Raw genomic sequence first — 14732 nt, 5'->3', positions numbered from 1 at the left:
CCTACTTTGCTTTCCAGCGGAAGGCCTGTAATTCAGCGGAGGGAGCAACAAAGGTCCTAATACCAAGCTTGCCGGAGGAGGCCGATGGCAGCGCGAGTTCGTCTCCGATCAGCAGCTTCTTCTGGGAGTGGAAACCCAACATCGCGGTCCACTATGAGAGATCTGGCTCTCACAACGCCGGCGCCCCCGCAGTGCTCTTCCTCCCCGGCTTCGGCGTTGGCTCCTTCCACTTCGAGACCAGGTTCAGCATTTCGTCGTCCTCTCCGTTCCCGTGCCGGTGCCGCGCTTCCGCCGCCTCGGTTTAGAAACGATGGCAAGAGATCGATTTAGATTTAGAAGGGTAAAATTGGGAGATACTTTTAATATTTTTCTTCCCCTTCCTTACACCCCAATTTGGGGTGTAAGAAATTGTGCCTATTCATGAGCATGGAAGGGGACAACTTCCCCTTCTTTCCCCTTCCCCTCCTTACCTCACTCCATCCCAAACAGAGATAAAATTTTTTTTTCTCCTTCCTTACCTTTCCCTCCCTTTCCCTCACCTCCTCCCAAACAGACTGTTAGCCTCGTTGCAGAGTAGTGCAAAAACCAAATCTTGTTCGAGGTTTTGAGCTTCTTTTCTCCCATGAAGAACCCTCTGATTCCTCCCCGCGCCCTCGTCTGTGCTGCTTTCATAATGCTGCTATCAGTGGCTGCAGACCGTAAATCCTCAATCCTCCTCAACTGCGGAGCTCCAGCGCCAGACTCGGACCTCGACGGAAGAAGTTGGACTCCTGACTCCGGTTCCGAGTTCGCTCTCCCCTCGAGCAGTGAGAGTGTCGCAGCTCCACAGCAAGCTTCGTCGGTGCCTAAAGTTCCCTACTTGATGGCGCGGGTATTCACTTCCCCATCCACCTACTCCTTCCCTCTCGCCGTCGGTCGGGTATTCCTCCGCCTGTATTTCTACCCTTACAATTACGCCAACTACACCGCCACCGACGCCTTTTTCTCTGTCACGGCTGGCTCTTACACCCTCCTTCACAATTTCAGTGCTTCTCTTGTCGCTGATGCTGTAAACTTCGACTACATCACCTTGGAATTTTCCTTGAATGTGTCCGCCGGCGTCCTGAACCTCACCTTCACCCCCTCCTCCAGTTCCGATTCTTTTGCCTTTATAAACGGTATCGAGATTGTGCCCATCCCTGACATCTTTGGCTCCACCAACGCTATCCTTATCACTGGTGCTCATGGGAAATCTATCCCTTATGAGATTGATCCAGAATGGGCTATTCAAACTGTTCACCGGCTCAACGTGGGTGGTCGCGCAATATCCCCCGGCGAAGATGAACTGTTCCGCTCCTGGGAAGATGATTCAAAGTATATTTTCGGCGCTGCTTTTGGCGTGACATACTCAAATGATCCAAACGTGAGCATCGCATACCCCCCTCAAGTTCCGACTTACATTGCGCCGACTGAAGTCTATGCCACAGCTAGGTCAATGGGTCCAGATGCAGGAGTGAATTTGCAGTACAATCTTACATGGATTCTTCCAGTGGATGCTGGCTTCTCCTACCTTGTCCGCTTTCATTTCTGTGAGATCCAGTATCCCATAACCCACACAAACCGGAGAGTTTTTGATATCTTCATTAATAACCAGACAGGAGAGGAAGGTGTTGATGTTATTGCTTTGAGTGGCAATATAGGTGTCCCAGCGTACAGGGATTATGTGGTGATTACAATGGGAATTGGGCAGATGGACATGTGGGTTGCTCTTCATCCTGACGTTTCATCGAAACCAGAATTCTATGATGCCATCTTAAATGGGCTCGAGGTCTTCAAGTTGCAAAACCTTAGCAGCAACAGTTTAGCTGGTCTTAATCCAGAATCGGTTAGCCATCAAATTGTCGACAGTCCTAAAGAGCATATGAGCAGCAAGAATCGTAAGGTTGTTCCTGCTATTGTGGGTGGGGTTGTTGTCTTGCTTGTTGCTTTTTGCCTCATTCTATTATGCAGGTGCCAAAGGAAGAAGAAAGTCGCCACTCACCAGGAGACTTCTAGTTGCTATGCCTCGCCAATCCTTTCTAATGTTTGTCGGCGTTTCTCCCTTGCAACGATCAAGGCTGCCACAAAAGACTTTGATGAGTCTCTTCTTCTCGGGGTCGGTGGGTTTGGGAAGGTCTATCTTGGGGAGATTAACGGCATGGCCATGAAGGTTGCAGTCAAGCGTAGTAACCCAAGGTCCAATCAAGGTGTCCATGAGTTCCATTCCGAAATTGAGACACTCTCAAAGCTCCGGCACATACACCTTGTCTCTTTGATTGGCTGCTGTAACGAGAACTCTGAAATGATCTTAGTCTATGACTACATAGATCGTGGTACACTTCGTGATCACCTCTATAATTCTCAGAAGCCACCACTTTCATGGAAACAAAGACTTGAGATTTGCATCGGGGCTGCACGAGGTTTGCATTACCTTCACACAGGCGCAAAGCATACCGTCATACACCGAGATGTCAAGACCACAAACATATTGCTAGATGAAAAATGGGTCGCCAAAGTTTCAGACTTTGGACTTTCGAAAACTCTCCCCACTTTGGATGACACCCATGTCAGCACGATGGTGAAGGGAAGCTTTGGTTACCTTGATCCTGAGTACGCCTGGACTCACCAGCTCACTGAGAAATCTGATGTTTACTCTTTTGGGGTCGTGTTGTTTGAGGTCCTCTGTGCCCGGCCTGCTCTTATGCACATGCTTCCAGATGAACAAGTGAACTTGGCTGATTGGGCAGTTCACTGTCATGAGAATGGCAACCTTATGGACATCATCGATCCCTATTTGAAGGGTAGAATGGCTCCAGAAAGTTTTGACAAGTTTGCTGAGACTGCGGAGAAATGTGTGGCTGATGTTGGGGTGGACCGACCTTCCATGGGCGATGTCCTTCAGAACCTTGAATTTGCCCTCCGGGTCCAGGAATATACAACTGAAAATGCAATACCTACTGCAATAATGGTGGAATCGAGCACGACAACCAGTGTTTCCAAAATGATCAGAGGTCGGAGCTTTGCTAGCGTGGCGCTGCCGTATAAGAGATCCCACATGTTGTCTTCTCACAAGTCTCTGATAAGAGCTGATTCTTATCCGCTCTTGACTTTTGGATTAAACAGAGATGACACAAATGGATATAATTCTTTATCTATGCGTTGAAGTTGGTACTCAAGTTGACTTCAAGTGCGTGAGATGATACAAATGATACAAGTTTGTGCAATTTACTTCTCATTGTGTTTTTCACTAGATTTAAGGATGTCTATATGGTCAAGCAGTGGAACCATATACACTATTAATACTAGGCTGTTGAACAATCTATTGGGCTTTGTGTCTTCTTATTGATCCCCTCAGATTAGTGTATTTTGTATTTACGAGCATGTTGTACAATTAATCTATGGTTAATTTCATGTTTACTTATCATTTGTTCCCTGGTGATGAAGCTGAAATCTGTCGACGACGTGGATGCTGAAGTTGAAGTGGACGTGAAGTCCGGCCTGCACATAATGATAAGCGTAAGTCTTATACTTCAGCAAAAGGGAGAATTCACTACCTCAGCGATCTCACACGGTCGGTCTCACGATTAAGAAAGTAAATCGGAAAGCTATAGTTGATCACTACGGGAGAGGACATTACCTCGGTTTCATCGAGATTTGACTCCTTGTCCACTTCAGCAAGTCAGCCCTGCACTAACTAACTGAACTATGCCTCGGAGGCATAAATCTTATACTTGAATTAACAACAAATAATAATTACCATTAAGATTAAATCCCGACCTAATACATATTACATGAAAGAGAGTTTATATTATTGGATATGGATTCAATGTGTAAATTAAATAATTTGATTTGTTAACATTAATGGACAGTAAATGAATTATTAGCTTTAAGTAGATGATCCCCGCAAGATGAACCAAGATATACAAGGAGGAAGTCAAATTTGATTTGGATAAACTTTGATTTCTTCTTCTTTCTCCTCTCCTCCCCATTGAGAGGGAACTAATTTGTTTGTTGTCCATTCGTGTAAAAGACTCCATTGCGTTTGCTTGATCTTCTCTTACGATAAATAAGAAACAATAGCTTTAGTACTGGATTCAGATCAGCATTTGGGATGATATTATTTCAGTTCAGTTTTGTTTTGCCTTATAGATGATGATAATTAGGTCATGTAAATATATCATTGATTTAATTTGATTTATCTTATTGTTTTCAATTGATATCAGAGCTTACAATTATTTTATCATTATTTTTTAAGCATAAGGACCTAGATGTCTGATTGTTACATTTTAAGCCAAGTAGACAGAAGACAATAATGACTTTTATTTGGTCATTAATCAATAGATGTAATATCGCCCTGAGTCGGGGCTCTTACTTTGGACAGAAAGGATGAAAATTTTCATTCATCTTCTTTCTCCCACGATCTCCAATGTGATAATATTTTTCATTTCCTTGTGATAGTATTCAAATACATATGCTCAGTTCACTACAAACAATCAATGCTAAATTGCGATCTAGTCAATCTATTGTATTTTGAGAAATGAATGTTACGTCCCGGAAAGCCGTCCGAAAAATTTCGGCAGCATCTCCCCTGTAACAATGACTATTCCCTAAATACATGCAAATATACTCAGCCACAGGCGGCTGGAATAGGACTACTCGTCCAATCAATACACACAACACACATAACAGAATGCTTATAAGGCCTACACGGCCACAATAACTAACTCATGCATGAAATCTCAAATCTGCAATAACATATGAAAAATTCACGTATCGAAAACCTCGTAAATCCGAACTACGAGTACCAAATCCAAAACAAATACAGTCCATGTCCAACTACAAGTCTCAAATAGCAAAATACAACTATAATGCAAATACCAACTAAGACAACTCAGAATGTGAGATAGCAGCTGGCGTCGAGTTTCCAAGCTCCAAAATACCTATCTGGTACCTGGGGAGAAAATCAAATAACCCCAGAGTCTGGGTAGTGAGCATTAGATACTCAGTAGGTACAGGAAGGAAGTGCATGTAAAGTACAACAACAGGAATAATATAAGAATCAAACTGAAATGAGCAGAATAGACTGAGTAAGAAATATACTACAGCTAACAGGTATCAGCATGGATCAGGGTATATCAACTAAACAGAATAGGTATAAATCCTACTGTACAACATGTATAGAATAATCCACAGGTGTCATGAATCAAAGGTATATCATGGTATATCAAGAATGAGTAATACTGTGCAACAGATAAAGAAATCTACATGTATCATGTATGACATGGCATACAAGTGCAACAGGCATATCAAGCAAGTGCAACAATCGTAAGCATATGATGCAAATAAAATAAATATCTATATCAACCTACCAACGGTGCATGTAAATACGTAGCAACCATAGCAACCAAAATATCCGTCACTGTCCGCACACTACATTCCCCAGTCACCCCCATAGAGCAGTAATCTGAGGGGCAAGACAGGACATACTGCCAGCTCCGACAACTGACCACTAAAGATAAGTGGGGAGGGGCAGTGTGGCAGGAGGGCAATGTAGCCAGTCCTGGTGCACCCAACTGTAGTACAACATCTTACCTGTGCATGGCACCACAACACGGTGCAGGTAAGATCCACCAACAGAAATATCTACAACTATCATGGATGTATGCTAATCATCCCAACATGTAATAGCTAAAGTCAATTAGCATGCTCAACAGAATCAGTATAGATCAATATAGGTCCATGTTATCATAGTGAGAACTAATCTAATCATGGATAGATCAACTAAAGATCATACAACGAGTGTCAAGCAACAAGTCATACAGGTATCAACATGATGAAGATATCAAGGGTATCAACATGGCAACAGTAGATCATCATAAGGTCAAAAGCAGGTATCAAGCAAAGATGATCAAATGTATCAACTAGATACTATCACAAACAACAAGGGTATCAACAGGATAACAAGATAAAAATAGCACATGCACTAGAATAGAAGGACCTGTAGTGACCAAGTACAGGGTACCCACCTGATCAGACGTCTGTCAACAACCGAACCCCAGAAAATATAATAGGACCAATCCAAATCAAGGTCCTGCAACAATTGATAATACACACTTATTACCGTATCAAATTACAGTAATTAACTTCATAGTTTAATATAAACCATCCAATTAATCCTAATTAATTCATCCTGTATCATTAGATACATCAATTTAATGGATTATTACCCCCATACTAATAATTAATGATCAAACTAAGGCTTAATCATTAATTAATATCTTAATCAGTTTAATAAACCTAATTAACCAATTAATCCTTAGATTCAATATCAATCCTCTAACCTCATCATCAACAACCTATTCCAACACCAACAGTAGCTAAATAACCATATCAACTCACCTATCAATCAATCAAGAACCCATTGAAAGATTAAATCCCAGGATCAAGAACCTCTAATAGGATTAGTGTAGTACCGGAACCAATCCTACCTCACCCGAAACTCACTGCAATACATTCAAGCCGATCCAACAGATCTCACTCAAACCAAAACTAAGATTCAACATCAAGAGCAACAATCAAGCATTAAGCTAGATTAGGTTTAGGATTTTACCTCAGATCAACCCGTTCACAGCCCTAAATCAACCTCCGGTCCTCCTCCTCCCTTCTTCTTGCATGCAGCCGGAAACCAAACAAGGTATTCCCTGTTCCAAATCCACAACCGGATCCATTAAAACTCAATCCAAGCTTTGAAATCCAGAACACAAGATCTAGACCCAAGAAAACCCTAGATTAGAAGAAACCTCAACTTACCCTTCTTCCTTTTCTTGCTTGCGGCCGATCACCCAAAGAACTCACACTGATCGGATCAGAACAATCCGGCTGCAGGGAGGAAGACAATCAAGGATCAAAGAGGAATCCACAGAACTACAACTTAGGAAAAACCCTAGATTAGCTAAATCCCTTACCTAATCAGTTTCCTCACTTCGATCCTTCTTCTTGTTTGCGGCAGATCGCACCCAACTCCCACCGCCGGCCAAATCCAATTCAAGCTTCGGATTCAAGATCTAAATCAAGCTCTGAGGAATCAGGAAAACCTAGATCTAATCCATAAATCGATCACAATCCGAAATCCAGCTAAAGCTTACCCGATTCTCTTCCTCTCCCTTCGGATTTCGCCGTCGCCAAAGCTGCCTCTCGTGCGATTCCAGCCGCCTCTGGTGAAACCGATCCCAACAGCCTCCAGAGTATGGTCGCCGGCGTTCCTTCCACCCGGCTTCGACGGAGGCAATGCGAACAGGGCTGCGTCGGCGCGACAAGGAAGCTCCAGAAGTCGCGATTGGGAACTCAGGTAGGGCACTGTAGCTTTCTTAACGAACCGGTTTTAAACCCCTCTAAATGGTTTCGGATCCAATTACTAAACCCATTAACCTATATAACCAATTACAGCCCATTAAATCAAAAGCCCACTTCTTCCATTACTTCCAATTTCAGCCCATTAAACCCATTAATGTTATTAACCCTTTTAATACTCTAATATTCCGGTATTTTACAATGAATGTCCAATATAACCTTAAAACACCACATGAAGAGATGAATCTATTTCAAAAAAAAATTATATCTATTATATACCTGGACAAATCTCAACTTAGATTTCCACTCAAACTTGGTAGTCGAACAGTTCGACACTCGATAGTCAATAGTTGACACTCGACAGTTGACACTGAATTAGCACTCGGATCACTTGATAGTTAGTGTTCCGGGAATAACCCATGGGGGCCCCTGGTTTGACTCGAGTCTGATCCTGGTCCCTCCCACCAGTCCGATCAGCCACGACCACAGTCTCGATTGACCCGGTTCTCTCCCCCTACTTCAAAAGAACGGAATCACCCCTTCGTCTCCTTCATGGCCGAATAGCCCATTCGACCATGTTCCATTCGTCCTTGTTCCATTCGGCCACTCGGCCATTCGGCCACTCGGTCACTCGGCCATTCGACCTTGTTCCATTCGTTAGGAGGCCTTGTTCCGACTGGCCGGATCCTTCCATCCGGCAGGAGCCTGGCCGGATCCTTCCATCCGGCAGGAGCCTGGCCAGATCCTTCCATCCGGCAGAAGACTGGCCGAATCCTTCCATCCGGCAGGAGCCTCACCGGATCCTTCCATCCGGCAGGAGCCTAGCCGGATCCTTCCATCCGGCAGAAGATTGGCCGAATCCCTCATCCGGCCATACCTTAGCCGAATCCCTACTTTGGCCGAATCCCTCATCCGGCCATACCTTAGCCGAATCCCTACTTTGGCCGAATCCCTTCATCCGGCCATACCTTGGCCGAATCCTTACTTTGGCCGAATCCCTCATCTGACCATACCTTGGCCGAATCCCTACTTTGGCCGAATCCCTCATCTGGCCATACCTTGACCGAATCCCTACCTTGGCCGAATCCCTACTTTGGCTGAATCCTAACTTGGCCGAATCCCTACTTTGGTCGAATCCCTCATCTGGCCATACCTTGGCTGAATCCCTACCTTGGCCGAATCCCTACTTTGGCCGAATCCCTCATTCGGCCATACCTTGGCCGAATCCCTACTTTGGCCGAATCCCTCATCCGGCCATACCTTGGCCGAATCCATACTTTGGCCGAATCCCCAGGACGAATCCGAGTCCTCAGCAGACTCCTCAGCAGGCCGAATCCGAGTCCTCAGCAGACTCCTCACCAGGCCGAATCCGAGTCCTCAGCAGACTCCTCAGTAGGCCGAATCCGAGTCCTCAGCAGACTCCTCACCAGGCCAAATCCGAGTCCTTAACAGACTCCTCAGCAGGCCGAATCTGAGTCCTCAGCAGACTCGCCTTACATTGCCCTGGCATGTCCCATCATGTTCTCTGACTGGCCCATGCCCTTTATTTATTATCGTCGCCTTCTTTGACACCCACGTGGGCAATGACATGACAGCTACCTACCAGAGAAGGGACTCATGACTATTGTGCTTGAGTGTTCCTGACATCTAATTAATTATGATGGGACATCTTGTAAATGATGACGTGACAGGTATGCATGCTCATCTCTCCTTAAAACGACCACTCCCTCCACAGCAGGTAAGCTCTCGGCTCCCGCACTCTTCTACACGCTCAAGTTCACTACTGTTCATCTTCTTCCTCCCGCTGTTCCTGACTTGAGCGTCGGAGTGGTCGCGCCAGGGCACCCCTGGTCTTCCTACTGACGTTTGCTGTGTCTGCAGGTCCTGTGGCCCTCGAGCTTCTTCTTCTCCTGCTCTTCTTCCCCATCGGTTCCACCTCACAGCGAGCTAGGTCCGGTGACGTGTCCTGGAGCAGTTCTCAACCGGAACAGTTAGGCTACTTGGATTCTGGAGATGATTCTTTTACTTCTACTCTCATCATCAGGGAAAACTGCAACTGAGGCTCCATTGTCATGATTCATGAAGGTGACGATGGGTTAATTAACGTCCTCTGGACCTGGAATTGGCAGCTCCGATGAACGATAGGATCGACTCCGTTGGACGGCGGAGCGAATGCTTTGAGGGAAGAGCCAGGCCGCTCTGAGCCCGCCCATCTTTTGCTTATCTCCTAGAATGAATTCCGACGAGTTCAGATAGAATTAAACCTCATTTCTGTTAGGTTAGAAGATTCTGGAGATGTTGCTTGATGGGCCTCCGGCCCTCAGAGTCTGCTGCCATTGGCTTCTCCTTGTTCGCGGCCGTCTTCCCCTCCAATTTGCTGCTCGAACGAGCACCCGATGGGTTGCCATCTTGATGCCTGCCTCTGGCAACGATCGGCAAGGAAGACTGCTTGCGGGATGAACTCGACACTGGGTCGATGACCTGTGAGTTCAAACCGGTACGCAAAGCAGGTGCCCGCCGGCGCTTGATCCCTGCCGTGCGGCGCCAGGGAGCTCGGACGGCTCGAAACACAATTGGATCGGTGATTTGTGGCAGGACCATGGCCGACGGATGCGGATCGGTCCATGGCTGGAGGCGAGGGTGCTGTTGATCCCCGATGGATTGGAGTTATAGGATAACATTGTGTAGTTGTTCTCTTAAGACTGCATGGATTATAGTTCAGAATTTTGAAGAATATAACTCACTCTTGAAGCTGCTTTTCCAGTCGAAATTGATCTTGCATTTGCTTTGCTACTTGTTGTTGCTTTGGGTGTCACGAGCATCTAAGGAGCGAAATAGAGGGGTTTCAGGAGCAAGGAATTCTTTAAAAATTTTACTGAAAACACCATTGTTTAAAGATAAAACACATCCAGCATAACAAAATTAAGGAATTCTTTGCGGGAGCTGTATTATCCAAGATACCCTCGTTAAAATCCCTTTTATTTAAATTTATGAAAATTTAAAATAGCCTTTATTCTCACCGGAATATCCACTAGAACATTCCTCCAACGCTTGGGCAAAGAGCTGCCTGAATAACTCTCATTGGCAGTTGGCACTGGCTAACAACGTGCGTCCAACGGAGTTATTATATTCACTAGATTATGCTTGGTATGGTAGAATAAAATATAGAATATAATTATAATTAGATTGACTTATGTATTTTTAAACTTTTGGTTATAATAATAGAATGTTATTACTAGTTGAATGTTTTATTTTATATCGGCATGATTAATGTAAAAGGAATTTTTTTTTATAACGGAATGGTGTAATTTGTTTAATAGTGAATTTAATTTATATGTTTTATTTAATATTTTTTACTTTTTAATACATATACATCTTAATATTTTTAATTAGACTAATCCAGTTGACACACATTAACTAATCTTATTTATTAAGATTGATCGACTCTAATTGGTTTATCTTTGTATTGTGATGGTGATGTAAAAGATTTCTCTATCTCCAAAAAATATCCGAAAATGAGTTCATAGTGGAAATAGTGAATTCAGAGTAGACCGGATTAGTTGTCTCAAAAAGATGGATATTAAGTACAATTCTAGAGTTGTGCATGTGAAATCACATTTGAATCAAAGTTCCCACTGTCTATTCAAACGATAAGCACGACATCCGAAAAGCGATTGAAGTTATTCATCCCTTAGCTTCCACGGGTCCTAATATTATCCACATCGATGTGTGTGATTTAAAGGGTACACCGACACATGGTGGAAATAAATACTTTATCACTTTTGTGGATAAATACACTACTAAAAAATCACGATTTTGCGGCAGTTATTTAGCGGCGGTTTTAAAAACCGCCGCTATTTTCTATTTTCCCGGCGGTTTCAATTAACCGCCGCAAAAATAAATTTTTAGCGGCGGTTTAAATTTATTTTACGGCGGTTTAATGATTTACGGCGGTTTAAAATTTAATTCGCGGCGGTTTGAAAGTTAATCGCCGCTATGTATTCTATTTTTTGGCGGTTTATTGTAACTGCCGGTATATTTCTCCGTGGATTCTATTTTCCCGAACCGAACCGAACTCCCTCGCCCTAACCCTACTTACGTCGCGATTTCTTCCGAACCCCACTTCACGCAGCCGCCACAGTTTCTCTTTCACTCCGACGCCCACCCGATCGGCGCCCTCTCACTCCGACAGCCGCCGGACACCGACACCACCCTCTCACTCCGACGGCCGCCGGACACCGACACTGTCGTCTTCCTCGCGCACTCTGAACGGAGCCCTAGCCCACGATCGTCCTCTTTCTCGCGCATGAGAGGTATGCGTTCTCCCACTTTTCCCTTTTGTTTTAGCAATAAGGCTCTTCCCATCATTCTATGCATTATATTGTATAAGATGAATCAGAGAAATCTTATGATAGTTATACATTATCCTGCTGCTGTATCAAATTATTAATGGATTAGATATGGACAAAAGTTGGATTTTGAAGCCGTGAGATACTCCCGAATATATAGATGGATTATTGCAATTTTTGGACTTTGCATTTGCTAATGCATCATCCGATAATAGGATAAAGTGTCCTTGTTCTCGTTGTGGATTCAGACTATTCCAGACTAGAGAAGAGGTGTACGATCACTTGTTGTTAAGGCCCTTTCCACCGGGTTATACAGTTTGGCTATTACATGGTGAGAGAGGTGAAGGGGAGACTTCTAGTTATATGCATGAAACACAACATACTAAATCTTCTGAAGATCCAATCAGTGATATGATTCAAGATGCTTTCATATTCCCTATACCAAATGTCAGTCAAGATTCAACAATGCATGATCCATTAAATGAAGGTGAAGGAAGAATGTCACATTTACAAGAGGGTCCGAGTGGTAAAGCTAAAGAGTTTTATGATTTGCTTAAAGATGGGGAACAAGAATTATATAAAGGATGCTCAAAATACTCAAAGCTTTCTTTTTTAGTAAAGTTGTATCACATCAAGTGCATTTGTGGGATGAGTGACAAGGCCTTGTCCATGATAATCGAGCTGTTGCATGATGCCTTTGAGCATGCAAAGATCCCAGAATCATTATACGAGGCAAAAAAGACTATAAAAAAGCTTGGTCTTAATTATAAGAAGATAGATGCATGTTCAAATGATTGCTTGTATATTGGGGACCTGATAAAAGTTTGAATCAATGCAAGCGATGTGGCACATCTAGATGGAAAAATTCTTCTATTGAGCATAGGCTTGCAATTACTAAAAGGAAAAAACAACCAGCAAAGTTTCTTCGTTATTTTCCATTAATTCCTCGGTTACAAAGATTGTTCATGTCTAGTAAGACATCTGATGATATGAAATGGCATGCTGTGGACAGTAATAAAGATGGCTTATTGAGGCATCCGAGAGACGCTGAGGCATGGAAAAGATTTGACTCTAAATTTTTTGAATTTTCTTCGGATGCATGATGAGTTAGAATTTTTATGCACTTTATCGATTCGATTTTGGGTTCTTTCATGAAAATAAATTGCTTAATGATTTAATTTGATTATATTTGTGATATATTGCATAATTTGAGGCTTGATTATAATTTTCATGATTTAATGGTGAATTTTACATTAATTGAGTTTAATTGGTTGTAGGACTCAAATTGAACCGAGATCAAGCTCAACCATGATCGAATCAAGCCAAGATTGACCCAATTGATCGATCCAACTTCATGAATCAAGACTCAAGTGCGATTAGGATGGAACCCATGCGAACCGGAGCCAATTTGGAGCTAAATTGAGTAAATTTGGCTGAAACGGGCTAACTCGAACTCAAGTCAGGCTAACCAAACCTGCTGCTACAGTAACCTAGCTTTAAAAGAAAGCTACAGTGTTGAAAATCGTGGTTACTGTAGCACAGGTACTGTAGCAGCGCCGTCTTCCTCGTTTTTACTGCGTTTTTCTTCATTTTTTTTAGGGAAGCTCGGATTTCTTCATTCCACATTGATCTCCAGATTCCAGAGGGTTATTACAAGCTGTGTTCGGCGTCAATCAAGATCGGAATTGGCTGTTGAGGGTCTCAGCAAAGCTTGGTTCCGCCGCTTGGGATTTCAGCTGGTTCTTCGGATACAACCAATCGGAGCCATTAAGATCGTGAGGAGGGGTTCTCCAAGGGGTCTTGAGGATTTCGGAGCGTCACATTGCAAGCAATTTTGAAGATTTTCAGCTGGATTTTCAGAACATGATTGGCTCTGTTCTTGGCTCTGTTCTGCACAGCGAGGAGGAGGGTTTCTGAGCTGCGTTGCTCAAGGTCGATTCGGAGCAAGCCGAGTGTGGTTCGTGAGAAGCTAATTGGAATTTCTGATCCTTGATCAGGCCTTGTGTGACGGCAAGGAGGAGATTGAGATGGAAGGGAGAATCCGAGTTTCTGATTTCGTTATCTTACGTTTCTGTTTCTATTGTTGTTTTCGTTCTTGTCATTTTATTTCTGAATTTTAGTTCTGATACATCTTGATTGTTCAACAAATCTGTTAAAATTCTTGATTACGAATTGCTTGATTAACTCCTTAGCTTGTGTAATGGTTCTGGTTTGATTAAGCATTTCGTAGCTGAACTCTCTTGATTCTGGTTACTGTTCTGTTTCATTTTGTTACTGTTCCGTATCAGTTTCAGTTAGTTTAAGAAGTTGTTGTTTGTGTTAGTTAATTGTAGCTGATAGGTCATTTAATATCATTGTTCAGCAAACTAGAATTGTTCCCTCTTAATTTGTTAGTTTAGCTTAGTTTCATTTTAAGTTTAGTTGTTAACTTAATTGCTTTGATGATGTTTAGAGCTTGCATTCTTTAGGGTTTCATTTTTAACATTTTTCATTTATTTGTTGATTTTCATTTACATTTAATTCTACATTCAGTCTACAACATAAATTTCAATCACACAACATATACAATCATACATTCATAAATCATACAACAACATAAATACATCATGCATCATACAAATACTATAACATACCACATACGCTCTATACATACAATATCCTACAACATATACAAAATACAATACACAACATGTTCAAAATACTTTATTCAACACATGAATCAATTGTACAAAAACTATTTACATGTGATCACAACCAATAGCAACCCGAGTCTACATTAAGCATGCTTCATACCAATCACTCATCCAACATCCAACTCACATTCCACATTCCATGGTTCCATATACAACTCACATTCTAAACAAACACCAAATTCATATCATTTAACACAAACATCAACACTTGATAAAACTTAACATTCCATTCAATTCAAAAGCAATTGCTTCAACAATTCAATCAGTTAACATCTCCTTTGATTCAACAAACTCCTGATTTCAACATAGCAAGAAACTACAT

The 14732-nt window shown here is 42.7% G+C and overlaps 1 protein-coding gene and 1 long non-coding RNA gene across 6 annotated transcripts; one reads left to right on the top strand and one right to left on the bottom strand.

Moving 5' to 3' along the window:
• Positions 1 to 622: 622 nt before the first annotated feature.
• On the top strand, positions 623 to 3391 carry LOC141815976 (receptor-like protein kinase FERONIA). Its single transcript, XM_074703831.1, has one exon. It carries the CDS (start codon positions 623 to 625, stop codon positions 3179 to 3181), a length of 2559 nt encoding a protein of 852 aa, XP_074559932.1. The 3' UTR covers positions 3182 to 3391.
• A 1207-nt stretch (positions 3392 to 4598) lies between these two features.
• On the bottom strand, positions 4599 to 7356 carry LOC141815977 (uncharacterized). Of its 5 annotated transcripts, XR_012600635.1 has the most exons (7): positions 7164 to 7356; positions 6984 to 7082; positions 6829 to 6897; positions 6629 to 6719; positions 6418 to 6521; positions 6017 to 6109; positions 4599 to 4969 (listed from the first exon to the last, which is right to left on the bottom strand). It is a non-coding gene; the product is annotated as an uncharacterized LOC141815977 (long non-coding RNA). The 5 variants fall into 5 exon arrangements; XR_012600633.1 differs by lacking the exon at positions 6418 to 6521; XR_012600634.1 differs by lacking the exon at positions 6418 to 6521 and having other exon boundaries at positions 4599 to 4962.
• Between the last annotated feature and the right edge of the window lie 7376 nt (positions 7357 to 14732).

This window comes from Curcuma longa, unplaced genomic scaffold (assembly GCF_044706935.1).
Source record: "Curcuma longa cultivar G26 ecotype Majalengka, Jawa Barat unplaced genomic scaffold, ITB_CL_G26_1.1 contig_13192, whole genome shotgun sequence".
Classification (NCBI taxonomy): Eukaryota; Viridiplantae; Streptophyta; class Magnoliopsida; order Zingiberales; family Zingiberaceae; genus Curcuma; species Curcuma longa.
This window is presented reverse-complemented; position numbering and strand designations above follow the sequence as displayed.

Coding starts and splice junctions, on each gene's coding strand:
- LOC141815976 (XM_074703831.1), top strand. CDS start 623: ATGAAGAACCCTCTGATTCCTCCCCGCGCCCTCGTCTGTGCTGCTTTC.